The following is a 20,745-nucleotide window of genomic DNA, read 5'->3' on the forward strand; positions in this document are numbered from 1 at the left end:
GGAATTCTTGTGAGAAAGCAGATCCAAGTTTAGCCCAACAAGCTAACCAAGAAACTTCAACACAGTACAGAATCTTCACAATTCCTGAGGAGTTTGAAAGTCTTAGAAAATTGCTATGAGCTCGCTATGTTTCCCAGCCTTTCTTTTTCCAAATGGGACTTTTTAGTGTGATTATTCTTTTCCTATGCCATCACTGGGGGTGTTGGGGAGGGTGTGGGGGTGAGGAGCTGATAACTTGTCTTTCCTTTTATAGTTTGCTGGATTACGAGAAGCTACAACCAGGGAGGACTATATCACCCAGAGATCCTGGTCTTTGAGCTTCAGGCAGTAACTGGGAATTAACAAATGGTGAATGGGTCCTATGTAAAGAAAAAAGGATCCTCATGGTTACTTGGATAGCTAGAGAGGCAGATCATGGTAGAACTGGCTACATGACTGAGAATCCCTGTCTACTTCTTCCTTTTATCTTTTTCATATTAAACCAGGACTTATCAGTGCTGGATTGCTGATTTAGGAGAGGAGCAACTTCTAATTTGTTTAACCCATTCTATTTTTATTAGAACAGCTTATCCTGTGACCACACCAAGCAGGTTGTCAATGAGCAATGAAAAAGCTAAAAGTCTTGTAAGTCGGAGGAATTAGAGATACAGTGCACACACACAGGAATAGCAGTCTCTGAGCTGACTTTGACATTGGTGAACAAAGTAAACCCTTTTCTTAAAATATTCCATTAAAACAAAAGAAAGACAAACATTTATAATACCTCTTTGCACCTTGTATTAAAAGCCATTTCCATCCTTCTTCTGGTTTCAGGGATACAACATTTCTTCATGACAGGGAAATAGTGTGGATATTTTAAGGTAATTTTATACTTGTCATCATCCGTCTTTTCTAAACTATCAATGAAATCATCAGGAAGAGCACCTGCAAAAAATCATTTTCTCATATATCAAATTTTCCACTCATTGCTGGTTTATTTAGCATTGGCATGGTGCCTTTTAGTAGCTCTAGGAATTTTGTGGAGTAACTGAAATTCAAGTAAAATAATGACAATCCTTTAAATATCATTTTGATGTTGTTGGAATGGTGGTGGCTGTTAGAAGCCAGGTGCCTTGGGAGATGGTAATTCAAAATATGAACAGGTTTCAGTAAACTTTTGCAAACGATGTTTCAGTGGAGAACAGGCAAAATTAAGCGAAGAAAGACCCAGGATGGCTGGGCACGGTGGCTCACGCATGTAATCCCAGCACTTTGGGAGGCCGAGGTGGGTGGATTACCAGGTCAAGAGATCGAGATCATCCTGGCCAATGTGGTGAAACTTTGTCTCTACCAAAATTACAAAAATTAGTTGGGCGTAGTGGCACGTGCCTGTAGTCCCAGTTACTTGGGAGGCTCAGGCAAGAGAATCGCTTGAACCAGGGAGGCAGAGGTTGCAGTGAGCTGAGACTGCACCACTGCACTCCAGCCTGGCGACAGAGAGAGAGACTCTGTTTCAGAAATAAAAAAAAAAAAAAAAAAAAAAAAAAAAAAAAAAAAAAAAAGACCCAGGACTGAATAAGAAGAGACTAGTTTAAGATACAATGCAGGAAACATTGCAAGTCAAAAAAAAAAAAAAAAAAAAAAAAAAATTTTAGGCACTGAAGGCTGTTAAAAAAAAGTAAAAACTACCAAGAAAATTATGAAAAAAAAAAAAAAAAAGATTATTAAGTCCCCTCTGGACTGTCTCTAGAAATTGTATATACTCTCATTAGCCTAAAATCTAATTTTGGTTAGTTTGGTTGTCTCTTCTGTAGAAGGGGTGGTGGACTTAGGTACTGGATCATGTTTAAAATAATTATTTGAACGATGATTTAGAAATTTTGTATCTGGAAAGTAAAATAAACTGTGAGGTAACACTATTTGCCTAAATTATATGATTTAATCTAGAAAAATAATAAAACTTACCAAGTTCAGCCTTGGAAAATACAAGGAAGGTATCATCCTCATTGAGGTTTTTGTTAAAATCAATACATAGCTCACTCATTCTTTTCTTCATTGATTTGATTTCCTGAAAGGAAGATAAAAATACAGGACATTAGCAATAAAAATAAACTCATTTTGTGCAGGGCACAGTGGCCCATGCCTGTAATCCCAGCAATTTGGGAGGCCAAGGCGGGTGGATCATTTGAGGTCAGGAGTTCGAGACCAGCCTGGCCAACATGGTGAAAGCCCATCTCTACTAAAAATACAAAAATTAGCTGGGTGTGGTGTTGTGTGACTATAATCCCAGCTACTTCGGAGTCTGAGGCAGGAGAATTGTTTGAAAAAAACAACTCATTTTTATCGCCATCAATCGAGTTTCACTTTTATATGAATATTGACTTCTGTGCCCAAACTCCAGGAAGTACTTCTGTAGATATGTGCTTGATAAAATAGGTTTCTACAGTCCACTATGTCATGTCCACGTGTATCTGTGTGTAGCACTTACAGAAAGGCAAGCCTGGTGATGTCTTGGAAATTAGTTGTGAATTTGAAGAATAAATTTAGGAGGTACAGTAAACGGCAATATATTGTACATAGTAAATACACAATAAATAGTTTCTGAGTGAATGAATAAATCTAGCAGCACATTACCAATTAGCAAATTTCTAATCGTTTCCAATTCGAAATTTTAATTCAGTAATCAGCATCTGGTTATGAAGTAAACCAAGAGATAAGAGCTGAGTAATTCATTCTATTGTTGCTTCGGGGAAAAGGTGATGTTTTAGTTTTATAGAGCTTTTGTAAACAAAGATGATTTATAGACCCTAAGATTCGCATAAAAAGTACTAGGTGGGAGATCAAACGAAGCAATAAGAAGGAAACCACCAGAAAAAAAACCCAAAAAAACCATGATACAATTTTATTAATCTGTCCCATTCTTCTAACAATGTTACATAATGAAATTTACTGCTTCTCAAAGTGTAGCCCTGGCTAGGAGCATCACCATCACCAGGGAGGTTGTTAGAAACGCAAATTCTTGGGACCCCAACACTAAACCTACTAAAGTGCCAACTCTTAAAAGTCAAGTCCTATAATCAGAGTTTTAATAAGCCCTCTGTGTAATTCTGATGCAGACTAAATTTGACACTACTGACCTAACACATTGTTCAGTGGTGTTTTCTGATACTCTCCTCAACCCCCTTTTTACCTCTGCCCCACTTTGCAGCGCCCATGTAGTTCAGATAGGACCTGATCCTATCTGCAACTCTAGGGGTGTGACTTCTGCACCAGTTGGGCGTCATTCTAACCCTATTGCCCTCGAGACTGTTCAGATAACCCAGGCCTGGCATTCCATTGACTAAAAGGGAATTCAGGATTAACCACAGGATCCACTCTGGGCCATTAAGACATGAGGAGAGGTTTACTGGTGGCTTCTCTATGTCCTTCTGGATGGTGGAGTTTTTAGATTTATAGCCATTTTAGTAATGAAAGGAAGCCAGTCTTTAGATAAAACTAACACTGAGGAAGACAGAGTAGAAAAATAGAAAAATCAGATGGCCAATGACTCCACTGTGCATCAGGATCAAACCAACCCATGCAGCTCACCCCTTGACCTTCCAGTTATGCAAGCAAATAAATCTCGTTTAAATAGGGTTTTGTTAGCTGCAACCAAACATATCTTAACTAATACAGTGTTCATGCTCCAAACAGAATTAAGAATTGACCGGGAAAGCAAAGGGTCAGGTAAGTGAGATCAACCACATTTCTCCTCTAACTAGGTGAAGGAAGAGGATACAAGGTGATCAAAGGGCTTTAGGTGGGAGAAAGGTACCCATATCTCAGTGGTGCCTGTGGTCATAGCTAACATGCTGACAACACTTGATTTGGATTTCTTCCAAACTTATTCCCAGTCCTGTGGGCTAGAAGAATGACCTGGAAATAAATCATGGACTGTATTTCCTTTCCAAGAAGAAATTTCTGGAGCTGACTTTATTTTTGAACCTGGAAGACTTGACTGGCATCAGACAAAAGAAAAACTTTGAGAGGCATCTTTCAGCAGCTAATCTCTTTTCTCTTAAGGGGCATGTATTAAACATAGGATACTCCATTCCAAAGTTTAAAAACTCTCCATTGGTAAGGATTTTATAATCAGTGCCCCATCTCTGTATGACCAAGGGAGTGAAAAGACAAACCAACTACTAAGACCTGAAAGCAGCTCTTAAAGAATGTAAAACAGGGTAGGGAAAATAAGCTCAACACACATGAAACAAATAAAACTTGTACAAGGTTAAAGAACAATTTTAAGTTATCAGTTGTTTGTCCGTCACCAAACAGACTCCTGAGGTTAACTCCTGAGGTTAACAGGAGTTGTAGAATGTAAAACCACTAAATACATTGTAGATGAATTTGTATTATGGATTATTTTATTATAAGCCATCTGTTTCCCTATTTTCTGTTTTTTGTTGCACAAGTTGAATATCCCTTATCCGAAATGCTTGGGGCTTGAAACGTTTCAGATTTTGGAGTTTTCTGGAGTTTGGAATATTCCCATTATTACCAGTAGAGCACACCTACCCATAAAACCTGAAATGCTCCAATGAGCATTTCCTCTGAGCATCATGTTGGCACCCAAAAGTTTCAGCCTGAGGAGAATTTTGGATTTCTGGATTAGGGACGTTCAACCAGTATTTTGTTTTATTTATTCATTTCTTTTTCTGGTAAGAAAAGGAAACATAAACTCACATTCTGTACTTGTTCAGGAAGATGGAGCCCATTTCTTTTCCCCATTTTAATGGACTTTTCCAAGTATCGTCTGGCCTCAGGTTTTATCTTCCCCAGATCACAGGTTTCCTGAAATTAAAGAGCATGAAAACCATTGCTGTTGAAACAGTGCAGAGGTAAATTATAAACTATAAGGCCACAGCAAATTTATTCATCATCTCTGTTGGGTTATGAAGCACATAGGTGATTAGGAGGCAGGTCCTATTGAACTTAATTTCTTTTATGCTTTAGTGAGGTCCTGCTCATTTAAAACAGAAACATTAAATAAATAAAAAGCTAAATAGAATTTCCTTGCCTTGAATCAAAATCAGGAGTGCCTGTACCACTTGAAAGTGTGGTAACAGAAGCATTTGCATAATCTAATTCTGAGCATTCTTTATGACTGAGTAGTCTTTTTCACAAAACATATTTCTTATCACAAATCATCTGGATTTAATTTTCTATCATTTGCTAACCTGGTTCCAACTTGAAAGGCAGGAATAGAAATAATGGGTAAATTCTACATAAACGCAGAGTGTGACCCTTTTGCCAATAAACCAAACAGGGAGAGCTGGATAAAGCCCCAGCAAAAGCCTTCCAACACTTCAAAAATGCCTTACTGTCATTTTCCAAGAGAGACCAAGGGACTACAGCAAGCTGCACAGAAACAAATATCTGGGGAAAATGAGTCAGCACTGCACAAAGAGGAGGAAAGCTGGACAGTAAATTTGAATCTATATGCAGTAGCACAAACAATACTCACTCAAAAGAACAGAAGGCCATGGAGAGGAATGGAAAATTCCCCCAGCCACAGCAAGGTAATAAAGACACCAGATGTTTCTCTAAAGCAGGTGGCAGGAAACACATGGCACATCTGGATGGCCGGGTAGTTAGTGGTTCCTAAGAAGAAATGGACTCTGGACAGATTTGGCAGGTGTAATGGATTCAGTTTGGTTGAAAGCCAATGAGGGACTTCTGTTTCTAAAGCCTTATAGGCCTTCTATTGGTTACACATTCTCTCCATGACAGACCCAGGCTGTTCAACCCTGAGCATCCCTAATTTCCCAACTAATTAAATCTGTAAAAAGATTATGTTTAGCTTAGAGACTGCGTTTCAGATTGTTGGTGCTAGATCTGCGCTGCAATAATTTTGCAATTGTGTATCTTTTGTTGCAGCAGGTAACAGAGTTGTATTTTAACTTAATACTACTTAATACAGCCAACTATATCTCACTTTGCCTACTAAAAAATTATTTTAGTTTACTTTTTTGGGGACAGTCTTGCTCTGTTACCCAGGCTGGAGTGCAGTGGTGCGGTATCAGCTCACTGCAACCTCCGCCTCCCAGGTTCAAGCAATTCTCATGCCTTGGCCTCCCAAGTAGCTAGGATTACAGGCATGTGCCACCACGTCCAGCTAATTTTTGCATTTGTAGTAGAGAAGGGGTTTTGCCATGTTGGCCAGGATGGTCTCAAACTCCTGGCCTCAAGTGATCCACCTGCCTTGGCTTCCCAAAGTGCTGGGATTACAGGTTTGAGTGACCATGCCTGGCTAACAAATAATTTTGTCACAGTACTAAAGCATTTGTTGTGCATATATTTACTCTGAGGTTATCCTCAGTGGAGGCAGAAAATAGGCTCCTTTTTCCACAAAATTGGCTCCTTCTTCCACCCTTTGTGTCCCTGGAGAATTTGTGCATGCTGGCATGGAACCCTCCCTAGCTAGTATTAGTGCACAAAGGGATGCTAGCAGCAGGTGCCTGCAAAGGGAAGAAACCCACAATGGCCAGGAGCTAACTGGGCTATGGGCTGGTTCCCTCAGGGTGGCCAGCAGCTCCAATCACAGTGTTTGTATGGATGTGATTAACTTGGGTTGATCTAGGCTGGCTTTAGTAGTGCCAGGAAGTCTGTCCCGTAGTGTGAGGCACAGCAACAGGAATCTCTAGACAGTGTAATACTGCAAGCTGTAGAGCTGGGGAGAATCCAGGCTGTAGTTATGTGCAGGGGAGTTGGGAGGAATCCTTGGTAAGAAGGGCCTGGCAAGAGCTGGGTAAGTTGTTAAGGACCCAGGCGAGCAGGCTAAGGTCCAGAGCAGAAGGCCATCCCAGCAAGGAAAGGAGCCAGTGAGAAGCTAAGGATATAGGGGCACAGTCGTGTGTGTACTTGGGTTCCTGGGCCACATTTGGCCATGAGCTCAGGACGCAGACTCATGACAAAGCCTCAACAGTTGAAGAATGCAGAATTCCTACCCTATGGCTATGCTTGATGAGGATGGGCTCTAATACTAGGTAGGCTGCAACCTGCTATATCAGCATGTAGCAGGGGTGCTATTTTAGAAAGCCTAAAATATATTCAGGATATGAACTCAAAATTCATAGTCTATGTTAAAGTTAAAACTACTTATTCCCAAAATAAATGATACAGGTGCAAACAGGTAGAAGGATAGTCTGAGAAAAATCAGCCCTGAATTAGGTCTAATTAAAATATGACTAATTAGGCTGGGAGTGGTGGCTCATGCCTGTAATCTCACCACTTTGGGAGGTTGAATCGGGTGGATTACTTGAGGTGAGGGGTTTGAGACCAGCACGGCCAACACAGCAAAACCCCATCTCTACTAAAAACACAAAAATCAGCTGGGTGTGGTGGCGTGTGCATGTAATTCCAGCTACTTGGGAGGCTGAGGCAGGAGAATCACTTGAACCTGGGAGGTGGAGGTTGTAGTGAGCTGAGATCGCGCCACTGCATTCTGGCCCAGGTCTCAAAAAAAAAAATATATATATATATATATATACATATATATGATATATATATGTATATATATATGATTTATATATGTATGACTGATTAACTGTAATGAAATCTTTAACTTACCACAAAAACGACACAACAGAAATCTGACTAATTATAACCAGACACTCCTTGCAAGGCAGACACAGGTCTTGGGAAATCCCCAGAGTTCTCTGGTAGGAGTAAGGCACTTCTAAAATGTGCTTCTTAAGCACATTCCTCTCCCAGAGTTGATCATAGTAATATTCTCTTACAATCCCCAGGCAAGGTCAGAATTACTGCCCAAGGATTTTCTAAGAGGGAATCAGCCAACACTTCCAGACTGTCTTGCTGTAATTGCACCTTCCTTCCTAACAAAAATTTCTCCCCTTGAATCTCAACCAGGCCATAGACCTCTTTAGGTGAAGTTTTTCTGCTTAAAGAGTAGAGGGCTAAAGTTTCAGAAGTGATTTTTAAATTTATATGATCTGACAGTATGGAACCTTATTTCAGTCTCTGTGGTGACAAGATTTAATTTTCCCCTAACTTCCTCCTGTAACAAAGAGTTTTAATATGAATGTGTATTCTCTCTCTCTCTCTGCATCTCTCTCACAAGTATGATTATATACTCATATTACAGACAAGAAAACAGATTAAATGATTTTCCCAAGATCATATATCTATCTAATGGTTAAAAATAGCAAAACAAACAAACAAACAAAAAAAACAACACTACAAATTCTAGTTTAATGTTTTTCCCAATGTACCATACTACTTACTATATTACCATCCTTAATCATTCTTTAAAATTTTATCACAAAAAATTGAGTTTATTATTTTTGAGACAGGGTCTCACTCTGTCACCTAGGCTGGAGTACAGTGGTGTGATCATGGCTCACTGCAGCCTTGAACTCCTAGGCTCAATAGGTCCTCACACCTCAGCCTCCCAAGTAGCTGGGATTACAGGCACATGCCACCACATCTGGCTAATTTTGGTATATTTTGTAGAGAAGGGGTTTAATCACGTTGCCTAGGCTGTTTTAAAACTCCTGAGCTCAAGTGATCCACCTGCTTCGTCTTCCCAACCTGCTGGAATTACAGACATGAGCCACCGTGCCTGGCCAAATACTGAGTTTCTTAATTTCCCCCAAACCCTCCCCACCGTCTGTCTCATGACTTTGTCTTTTTCTTCACAAGAACTTCATATTTTCTGTTTCTAAAATACGTAAAGAAAAAATTATTTCAGTGGGATTTTCTGTACTATACAAAGGAGAAATTACAATGCCGTTAAAAGAACTATGAAGATTAAAATAACATATTTCTCTGAATATCATTTAAAAAATGAATTCAGGGCTGGGCAAGGAGGCTCATGCCTATAATCCCAACACTGTGGGAAGCTGAAGTGGGTGGATCAATTGAGCTCAGTTCACCAGCCTGGGAAACATGGCGAAACTCTGTCTCTACAACAACAACAAAAAAAACAAAAATTAGCTGGGCATGGTGCTGCGTGCTTGTAGTCTTAGCTACTTGCGGGGCTAAGGTGGGAGGACTGCTTGGGCCAGGAGGCAGAGGTTGCAGTGAGCCAAGATTGAGCCACTGCCCTCCAGCCTGGGCAACAGAGTGAGAACCTGTCTCAAAAAAAAACAAATAGAATTCAGGACTGGGCGTGGTGGCTTATGCCTGTAATCCTAGCAGTTTGGGAGGCCAAGGTGGGAGGATCACTTGAGCCCAGGTGGTTCAGGCTGCAGTGAGCCATGACTGCGCCACTGCACTCTGGCCTAGGTGACAGAGTGAGAACTCACCTCATTAAAAAAAAAAAAAAAAAAAAGAATTAGGAACTCTGAATTTGCTAAGAAATTATAACAGGATAAGAAAGCCGGGTGTGGTGGCATGTGCCTGTAGTCCCAGCTACTTGGGAGGCTGAGGTGGGAGAATCACTTGAGCCTGGGAGGCGGAGGTTGAAGTCAGCTGAGATAGTGTTACTACGGTTCAGCCTGGGTGACAGAGCAAGACTCTGTTTGTAAAAAAAAAAAAAACCACACAAAACAAAAAACCCAGAAACAAAAACAAAAACCCAAACCAAAAGAATTAAACTAAAATAGAGAAATAACTAATTGTATTATATTTGTAATTTAGTTCTTCTGCTCCCCCTTACCCCCAGCCCCAGTCCATGACATTTACTGTAAGGTTGCTATCTTACTACACTGTGAAGAGGACATTCTTAGGTAGTTGTCTATACTCCTGGGCTAGGGGGATATAGCCAACACTCCTTGCTGACTACTAATTCAATATGCCATCGCAAGATTCACTGCTTCTGTGAGCCACAGTGTGAGGTTGCTTAAGTGAGGCATCACACTACATGAAGATACATTTTCACTGGGGCTAGTTCAGTTCAACATACATTTACTGAGCTCCTATTTATTCCTGGCACTAAGGAAACAAAAAGGAATATTCTTAAAGAGCCTGAAGTCACATGAAGGAAAAGAAAGACATGTTAATAGATAATATCAATATCACACAGCACGTTAAAAAATAGGTAAGTACTTGGAAAAAAGGGGGGCACAAAAGAAGGGTGCCTGGCCAATGGGGAAACTAAGCCAAGGTAGTTGATGCTTTATATCTGGATCCCTACGCTTTTAAGACCCAACAAAATTACAAGTTTAGTAGTATTGATTATGATCAATGACTAGACTTACATATTTCAAAAATCAGGAAGACATGGAAAATAAAGGGAATTAAATTGTAAACGAATTTGGGATATCATTCTTGTTTTTGGTTTTTGGTCAGTGTTTTACGATACTGGTTTTTTTTTTTTTAAACTTAATTTTAAAATTTTTGTTTGTTTGTTTGTTTGTTTATTTAGAGACTGGTTTATGAGACTGGCTAATTTCTGTATTTTTGGTAGAGATGGGGTTTCGCCATCTTGCCCAGGCTGGTTTGGAACTCCTGCGCTCAGGCCATCTGCTCACCTTGGCCTCCCAAAGTGCTGGGATTTCAGACATGAGCCACCATACCCGGCTGGTTCTGGTTCTTGTATTTTAATTTGGAGCTGGGTCTCCATGGCTGGTCAAGTAGGAGAGATTACATAATATTTAAAATCATATACTCAATCTCATGACCTATTAATCTGCACTGTAACATTAAAGTTTTCCTATTTAAATCACTAATTGGCTCAGATGAATTGGCAAGACCAAAGCCTGCCACTCTAAAAAAAAAAAAAAAAAAAAAAAAAATTACAATAGATCACTGTACTCCTCAAATTTAGCTTGCATAACTCAGCCTCTATTTCATGAAAGAATTCCTCTTGTGCATTTATTCCTTAGCAGGCCACTGCAATAGAATATGCCTGATTGTTTTGACATGAAGACACTGTACATTTTTCTCACCAAAATGGCTGGAAAGAGCAGGTATGAAATCTTCTTTGATGTTTGTTGGCTTTTTAAAAGCCAATGATTGAGAAGCCCTTGTAAGAACTGGGAAATACTAATACCTGCAGTCATAATTGCTGGCTTGTGACCCTTGGCCTTTCTTTTAGCTTAAAAGGATGAGGAAGTCCTTGTTTTCACTGCTTTTTCTTTTTCTTTTTTTTTTCTTGGTGGAATTAAGGATACATTTAATATATGTTAAATTTTTATGTGAAACCTGACATCTCCAAATGAATATAACTATATATATGTAGTAAGGACAAATTAAATCCCCCCTCAACTTATAAAATAGGACATTAATAATACCATTGCATTTACTTATGCAACAGGTAAGCTGTGTAAAAAATAACTACTCTTTTGAATTTTGTGATAAACAGTCTTTTCCAGTTTTACCACTTACATATTGTACAGTTTTGCTTCTTTTTGAGCTTTATAAAGTATCATATTGCACGGAGTATTCTGCAATTTCTTTCCTTTACTTTTACTAACATTCAGCTATAGTGTTCCATGTTGTTATACTTATTTATTTTAATGCTATAAAATATTCCATTGCATAAATGCACCACAATTTATAGATCCATTTTCTTGCTGATGGGAATCTGGGTTGTTCAATATTATCTTGCACAAATACAAGGGTATCTCTAGGTAAATACTGAGGTGGGAGTGGGAGGATGTGCTAGGTTGTGGAGAATGTAAGCTCCAACTTTCTAATACTAAGTTTTTCTCCAACTTGGTGATGAATCAGTTGCACTCTTAGAAGCAGTGCACAAACATTCTTGTTGATCCATATCCACAAAGATAACTTGGCATTGTTGGTTTTCTTAATCTTTGCCAATCTTGTGAGTGAAGAATGGTAACTTATTATGATCTTCATTTGCATTTCTCTGATTACTAATAAAGTTGAACATCTTTTCATACATTTAATTGCTATGTGTGTTTCTGTTGAAATATTTCTTCATATCATTTGCCCATTTTTCTACTGGGATGTTTCTTTGTTATTGATTGTAGTAGTTCTTCATCCTGAATGCATCACTAGTTTAATTTTTTGTAAATTTATTTTCTCAGTATTTGAACTCTTTTTACCTTTCCTTATGGATAGAAGTTATTTTAACATAGTCAAGCTTATTAGCCTTATATTTCGTAGTTAGCACTTTTTGCGTCTTAATAAATATATCCCTGCCCAGATGTCATAAAGATATCTTTCTGTACAGGATCTAGAAGCTTTAAGCTCCAGCCTTTTATGACTTTAATCCATTAGGAGTTGCTTTTCAGTTGGTTGCGAGGAAGATATTCAATTTTATTTTATTTTTCCAAATGGGTAACTTATGTCCCAGCAATTACTGAAGGCCTATTTTCTGGATCTGCCACTAACTGCTTCCTCACTTTAGTCTGATGAACATTTACTGAACGATTGCTTTTTATCAGGCACTCTGCCAGAGGTGCAAAATAGAATCAAACATGATACCTCCCTTCCTTGAAGGGTTTAACAAACAGTCTGCAAGGTTTTTGGCAAGCACTTACCCACCAGTGATGTGGCTCTTGGAAAGTTATTGTTTCTGAGCTTCAGTTTCTCCACTTACATTATAAAAAAGCCTACCTCATTAGATTGGAATCAAGGTTATATGAGTCATATTGCTATACAAATGTAAGGCAGTCTTAGTAGTCATACACTGGGAGAGAGAAAAGAGGACCACAACACACTGGTTAGTCTTACCCTCTACTGTAATTTCTTCCATCCATTTAGTCAACAAATTATTTGTTTTGAAGGTTTTAAAAACATTTTTGTGGGTATACGGTAGGTGTATATACATTTATGGGGCACATGAAATGTTTTGAGACAGGCAATCAATATGTTATAATCACATCACAGAGAACGGGGTAACCCTTCCCTCAAGCATTTATGTTTTGTGTTACAAACAATCCAGTTGTACCTTGTTATTTCCAAATGTACAATTAAGTCATTATTGACTATAGTCACCCTGTTGTGCTATCAAGTAGCAGGTCTTATTCATTCTATTTTTTTTTCTTTCGGTTCTCATTAACCATCCCCACCTCCTCCCCTATTTTGAAGGTTTTGAAACATGACTGCTAATTAAATGATACTCCCCAGACTGAGATGTGGTGTCCCTTGAATCTGGGTAGAATGCAGTGACTTGTCAACCAATATGGTATGGCAGAAGTGATGTCATGTGACTTCCGTGACAGGTCATAAGCGCAAAGTAGCTTCTATGTGGCTTGCTGGAACACTCATGTCGGAGCACTGAGTCTCATGAAAGAAGTCCTACCATCCTGATACCACCACACTGTAAGGAAACCCAAATTAACCCACACAAATGGACCACATGGAGATGCTCTGTGCTATGGACTGAACTGTGTCCTTTCAAGTTCTTTTGTAGAAGCCCTATCCCCAGTGTGGCTGTATTTGTAAATAGGCTTTTGGCAGGTAATTAAGGTTAAATGAGGTCAGAAGGGCGGTTCTTAATCTGACAGGATTGTGGCCTTTTAGGAAGAGAAGAAGAGTTCTCCCTGTCTCTCTCTCCCCTCGACCTTCCTGTCCCCCACCTCCCAACCTGTACCATGTGCACACACTGAGGAACGGCCAGCAGGGAAGGGAAGCAGCCATCTGCAAGCCAGGAAGAGGGCTATCACCAGAACCCAACCATGCTGGCACACTGATCTTGGACTTGCAGCCTCTACAACTGTGAAAAAGTTAATTTCTGTCATTTAAAGGATTCAGTCTATGGTATTTTGTTATGGCAGCCCAATCTAACTAAGACACTGATATCATTTGTCTGTGGCCCAACCAAATCTCATCTTGAATTGTAATCTGAATTTTAATCCCCACATATTGAGGGAGGGACATGGTAGGAGGTGATTGGATCATGTGATCAGCTTCCCCCATGCTGTTCTCATGATAGTGAGTGAGTTCTCACAAGACCTAGTTGTTTTATAAGTGTCTGATGCTTCCCCTGAGCTCACTCTCTCTCCTGCCACAGCTCCAATAGGGCACTGCGTAGTGGAGCTGTGAGAAGAGGGCTACTGCCCTCCAGACTCCAGAATGGTAGATCCATGACAGCTTGCACCCTGCACCTGGAAAAGCTGCAGGCACTCAACACCAGCCTGTGAAAGCAGCTGCAGGGGCTGTAACCTGAGAACCACAGAGGCGGAGCCACCCAAGGCCATGGGAGCCCACCCCTTGGATCTGCGTGCCCTGTATGTGAGACATGGAGTCATAGGAGATTTTGGAGTTTTAAGATTTAATGACTGCCTGGCCAGATTTTGCACTTGCATAGGGCCTGTGGCCCCTTTGTTTTGGCCAATTTCTCCCACTTGGAATGTGAACATTCACTCAATGCCTGTACCCGCACTGCATCTTAGAAGTAACTAACTTGTCTTTGATTTTACAGACTCATAGGCAGAAGGGACTTGCCTTGTCTCAGAGCAGACTTTGGACTTAGACTTTTGAGTTGTAGGGAAAAGAAAGAAAGATCAGACTGTTACTGTGTCTATACAGAAAGAAGTAGACATAAGAGACTCCATTTTGTTCTGTATTTGAGATGCTGTTAATCTGTGACCCTACCCCCAACCTTGTCCTTGCAAGAGACATGTGCTGTGGTGACTCAAGGTTTAAAGGATTTTGGGCTGTGCAGGGTGTGCTTTGTTAAACAAGTGCCTGAAGGCAGTATGCTGGTTAAAAGTCAATACCATTCTCTTAATCTCAAGTACCCAGGGACACATACACTGCGAAAGGTCGCAGGGACCTCTGCCTAGGAAAGCTAGGTATTGTCCAAGGTTTCTCCCCATGTGATGGTCTGAAATATGGCCTCGTGGGAAGGGAAAGACCTGATTGTCCCCCAGCCTGATACCCGTGAAGGGTCTGTGCTGAGGAGGACTAGTAGAAGAGGAAAGAAGGCCTCTTGGCAGTTGTTGGCGGCTGAGATGGAGAAAAGCATCTGTCTCCTGCCCGTCCCTGGGCAATGGAACATCTCGGTGTAAAACCTGATTGTATGTTCTGTCTACTGAGAAAGGAGAAACCGCCTTAGGGCGAAAGGTGGGACTTGCTAGCGCAATGCTGCTCTTTATGCACTAAAAAGTTTTATGAAGATGTTTGCATATACATATCAAGGCACAGCACTTTTCCTTAAACTTATTCATGTCACAGAGATCTTTATTCATATGTCTTACTGCTGACCTTCTCCCTACCATGATCCTATTATCCTGCTACTTCCCTTTTTTTCTAAGATGGTAAAGATAATTATCAATAAATACTAAGGGAACTCAGAGACCAGTGCCGGCATGGGTCCTCTGTACGCTGAGCGCCGGTCCTCTGGGCCCACTTTTTCTTTCTGTGTACTTTGTCTCTGTGTCTCATTTCTTTTCTCAAGTCTCTCGTTCCATCTAACCAGAAACGCCCACAGGTGTGGAGGGGCAGGCCACCCCTTCATGAGTTAATGCTGGAATGAATTAAGACTATCGGGGACTGTTGGGGAGGCATGATTGGTTTTGAAACGTGAAAAGGACATGAGATTTGGGAGGGGACAGGGGTGTAATGATAGTTTGGCTGTGTCCCCACCCAAATCTCATCTCAAATTGTAATCCAAATTGTAATTCCCACATGTCAAGGGCGGGAGCTGGTGGGAAGTGAATGGATCATGGGGTGGTTTCCCCTATGCTGTTCTCGTGATGGTGAGTGAATTCTTATGAGATCTGATTGCTTGATAAGTGTCTGGTGCTTCCCCTGCGCTCTCTCTCCTGATACCATGTAAGACATGCCTTGCTTCCCCTTCGCCTTCTGCCATGACTATAAGTTCCTAAGGCCTCCCAGCCACGTGGAACTGTGAGTCAATTAAGCCTCTTTCTTTATAAATTACCCAGTCTCAGGTACTCTTTATAGCAGTGTGAAAATGGACAAATACAGATACCCCTGAGACTACATGAATAACGACAGATGCCTGAATAGTTCCTACCTGCTTCAACCCTAGTCACCACTGCCTGAAACCACACGTCAGACCCCAAGTCAGAACTGTCCAACTAATTCGTTTCTGAATTCTTGATCCACAGAAACTGTGAGAGTAAAGAAAATGATTGTTGCTATTTCAGGTCACTAAATTTTGAGGTAATATGTTATGCATCAATAGGTAACTGGAGCCCTTATTGCATGAAGAATTATGAAAAGTAATTTCACTTTGCTATGTATTAATTTTAAGTGGAAAATAGAGCTAAAATAACATTTTATATCCAATTGGGATAATATATTTGATTATTATATACATTATTGGTATCTTGGGAATATTATTCAGAGCATCCTAATTATAATAGAGCAGGCCTGAAATTGCTGACATCACATAAATTTAAGATCCTATTTATCCAGCTTAATGAGGCCTTTATGTGTGGATTTTTTGTTTTCTTTCTGAGACATGGTCTCACTCTGTGACTCAGGCTGGAGTAGAGTGGCACAACCACCGCTCAGTGCAGTCTCAACCTCCTGGGCACAAGCAATCCTCCCACCTCAGCCTCCCGAGTAGCTGGGACTACAGGCACTCGCCACCATGCCCAGCTAATTTTTCTATTTTTAATTAATTAATTAATTTGTATTTTTTTTTTAGATGAAGTTTTGCTCTTGTTGCCCAGGCTGGAGCCCAATGGCACGGTCTCGGCTCACTGCAACCTCTGCCTCCTGGGTTCAAGTGATTCTACTGCCTCAGCCTCCCGAGTAGCTGGGAATACAGGTGCTTGCCACCACGCCCGGCTGATTTTTGTGTTTTTAGTAGAGACGGAGTTTCACCATGTTGGCCAGGCTGGTTTCAAATATATGAAATTTAAAAGTACTCTATGACAAAGAATCTAAAGTGACAAACCTTTCATATCTTGGTAACATTCATAAGAATCACAGAATGTGAAATAAAAAACATTATTCCAAATGAGAACTTAGAAATCATGATGAAAACAGGATTAATCAAAGGAAACCAGAAATTCTAGGAAAAATTCCAAATTACATAAAAAAAAATTGAACAAGAAAGAAAAGTAATTTGGGGATGAAATAAAATGGGGATACTAAAAAGGCCATGATTCAAATCACATAGAATAACTGTGGTCAAATGGAGCAAGAAGAACAATTTAGCTAATTAAGAATAATCATAAAGTTATTTTCATAAGTTACTTTCATCAGTTATTATGAATTATATGATTATCAATTACAGGATGAAAAATGCATGTTTGATATGAGAAAATAAACAGGATATACACCTTACATATCTAAATCTTGATTACACATTGTATAATGAGTTACAAATTAAAATGCCATTTAATTTAAAATATTTCAGTTCTTGTCATGGTCTGCTAAAAGGAAAAAAAAAAATTGGGATTCTGCAGTAAGAAACATGCAAAATTAAACAAACAAAAAAAATGCCTGGAATTTTAAAACTGTTTTTTTCCCAAATTGCTGAAGTGTCACGAAAATAAAAATTGAAAGCAAGGCATGACGAAACTGCTAGGAGGCAAATGAACATTGGTGAAAAGATCAAAAACACTTGGGCAGACCCACCTAGAAAATTTATCTATAATTTCCGCAAGTCTTCAAAAATGTAAGGATGACAGACAGGAATGACTGGCATACAGCATCAAAAGTATGTCATCAATATTATGGTTCCCAAACCACAAGTTATTTAAGATAAACAAGTTGATTCTATTTGCTTCTAATTGATTTGGTCTAAGATAACCCTTACATGCAATCATCAAGTTCATAATGTTGTTAAAAAGCCTTAACTTTACAGATGTTCACTCTTCTACATTTGGTCTTTAATTGAATGGAATTAGCAGCTCAACATAATCTCAATGATACAATTAACATTATGTAATACTATATAATGCCCATTATGGTATGATAATCATTGGAAACAAAATCTAAGAAAATCTAGTCAGTATGTTTTATTGATGATTGAAGGTTCTTTTTTGTTGTAGTTTTCCCCTCTTTAAAGGGATTTATACCACTTACCTGCAAACGAACAATTCTCTCAAATATATCTCCTCTCATGCTCATCTCAATATCAAAACGAGAAAGTCTTTTGTCTGCTTCTGTACTTGCTGCTCGTACTTCTTTGTCAGAGGATACATGCTGGGGAAAGTCTAGCATGGTCCTTTCCACTGCGGATGGAGACCAAAATATTACCACACAACAGGACTTGTCAAATCAGTATTAAGCCAAATACCTCATACCCAGTGGATTCTCATGCCAATAAAAGTTTTATTTTATTTTATTTTATACTTTCTGTAAAAGTATTCTTTTACTTTCAATATATAATTTTAAATGTATACTTTTAAATGTATACTTTAAAATATGTAATTTTAAATGTATACTTTAAAATATGTAATTTTAAGTGTATATTTTTAGGATTTAATACATAATTTTATGTCTGTCAGTTAAGGAAAGAATGGCATAGAAAATTTTGAAATTTAATATAGCACTTATTTAAGTGATAATGGTTAACTATATGGTTGCAATATGTTTACTTCTAAGGCTACCAAGAAAAAGCATCTAATGCAGGACTTGGCTGTTCCAGTTGGCATCATTATGAACGGTAAGGATGTGAGCTGAGCACTTATCGAAGTACACTGGGGTATAATTTTTTTTTGAGACAGGGTCCTGCTTTGTCGACCAGGCTTTGTCGCCCAGGCTGGAGTGCAGTGGTGCAATCACAGCTCACTACAGCCTCAACTTGCCAGGCTCAAGCATTACCCTCCCGCCTCAGCACCCTCCTTCCCCAACACCACTGAGTGTCTGGGACCACAGGCATGATCCACCACACTCAGCTAATTTTTATATTTTTTGTAGAGATGGAGTTTTGCCATATTTCTCAGGCTGGTCTCCAACTCCTGGGCTAACGTGATCCTCCCACCTCAGCCTCCTAAAGTATTAGGCTTACAGGCGTGAACCACTGCATCTGGCCTGAGGGTGTAATTTATCAACTGGGAATGTAGGAAGAGAAAGACACAGTTCCTATACTGAGGCATCTTAGGATCTGGGATGGGGTAAGGGTACATAAAAAGATAAAGACTTCATAGAAAATCTAATCAAAGAATGGACCCTACCCCAAATGCACACATACATAAAAACATTCAAAATTTCAGATAATTTCAAAGGATTCCCAGAAATCTAAGTGGACACATCCAGTAAGTAGCTAGACATTGGAGACATTCCTGTTAAATAATAATGATAATTTAGTTTGGTTTAATCTTCACATATTAAAGTTGGTTCTTGGGTTTTTCATCAATTTCTATTTTGACTTTAATTGGGTAAAATCTCTGATGTCAGTGAAATAACCAATACTATACAACAAAATAAGTATGGGTTTATAGTGATGGTTGTGCTATGCTGTGAAAATAAGTGAATTTTATTTGATTAACTTCAGTATTGTGAAGGTATTATAAACAGTAAAATTTCCACATGATCTCTAGGAGACAGTAGAGCTATCCTTTATACAGCAAGAAATTATACAGTTAAACAAACTGCCTCACTCATATCAGTCCTCTTAAAACATTGTTACAAATAAAGCTATTAGAAATACCTGCCACAAATATCAGAATTAATCCATAAGGTATATTTTTGAAATATCAAATTATGAAATTATACTTTTAGGATTTAATATATAATTTTATGTCTGTGGGTTAAGGAAAGAATGGAATAACAATTTTGAAATTTAATATAGCACTTACTTAAGCGATAATCGTTAACTATATGGTTGCAATATGTTTACTTTTAAAAATTAGCTATAAAACGGTGGCTCATGCCTATAATCCCAGCACTTTTGGAGGCTGAGGCAGGTAGATCACCTGGAGTCAGGAGTTTGAGACCAACCTGGCCAACATGGTGAAACCCTGTCTCTACTAAAAGTACAAATTGAGCAGAGCGTGGTGGTGCATGCCTGTAATCCCAGCTACTCGGGAGGCTGAGGCAGGAGAATTGATTGAACCTGGGAGGCGGAGGTTGCAGTGAGCCAAGATTGTGCGACTGCACTCCAGCCTGGGCAACAGGAGTGAAACTCCGTCTCAAAAAAAAATAATAATAACAATAAAATAAAATAAATTAGCTATAAAATGTATTAAGAAGGAATAAAAATTGCTCAAAAACTTATATAAGTAACATCAAATGCGGGAGCCTACAATTAGAAACATATTCTTAAACAAATAAAGATGCTGAAAGCCATTTCCTTCCTTTGCCACAAAGACCTGGAACCAGATTTATGCTCTCACTGCCAAACTACAGACAATGCTGATGCCCAGTGCCTGACACTAGACAAACAAGGTTTCAACAGCTACTGTGAGAGGCATAAAGGACTCGGAGAATATGCCCAGATAAGAGAAAGTTAGTTTTTAAGAAATCTATTCCCAAACTCAAAATACTCGATAATTAACCCACAAAAATAAATTTATAGAGGAGCAAGAACAAATATCACAAACTTGAAAGTATGCTGAAAAGATCTATTATTGAGAGAAAAACAATTTAAAGTAATTATTTTTAAAAGATTTTGTTTGAGCCAGTCATGGTGTCTTACATCTGTAAGCCCAGTGCTTTGGGAGCCATGGCAGAAGGATCACCTGAGACAAGGAGTGGGCAACATACATGAGACCAGCCTGGACAACATAGTGAAACCCCATCTCCACACAAAATGTAAAAATTAGCTGGGCATGGTGGAACAGGTCTGCAGTGTCAGCTACTCAGGAAGCTGAGGCAGGAGGATCTCTTGAGCCCAAGAGTTCGAGGCTGCAGTGAGCTAGGATTGTGCCATAGCACTCCAGCCTGGGTGACAGAGTGAGACTTTGTCTCAAATGCCTAAGT

General features: G+C 39.3%; 1 protein-coding gene across 2 annotated transcripts in view; it reads right to left on the reverse strand.

Annotated features, from left to right (window-relative positions):
- Nucleotides 1-20,745, reverse strand: part of NLN (neurolysin) — a 106,467-nt gene that overhangs the window by 47,125 nt on the left and 38,597 nt on the right. For both annotated transcript variants that reach the window (XM_017877104.1, XM_017877105.1), the window contains 4 exons: nt 17,905-18,053; nt 4,705-4,812; nt 1,945-2,047; nt 764-924 (listed from right to left, as the gene is read on the reverse strand). In XM_017877104.1, coding sequence (XP_017732593.1) covers nt 764-924; nt 1,945-2,047; nt 4,705-4,812; nt 17,905-18,053 — 521 coding nt within the window. The remainder of the gene's footprint in view (nt 1-763; nt 925-1,944; nt 2,048-4,704; nt 4,813-17,904; nt 18,054-20,745) is intronic.

Source organism: Rhinopithecus bieti, unplaced genomic scaffold, assembly GCF_001698545.2.
Source record: "Rhinopithecus bieti isolate Rb0 unplaced genomic scaffold, ASM169854v2 scaffold_10181, whole genome shotgun sequence".
NCBI classification, from domain to species: domain Eukaryota; kingdom Metazoa; phylum Chordata; class Mammalia; order Primates; family Cercopithecidae; genus Rhinopithecus; species Rhinopithecus bieti.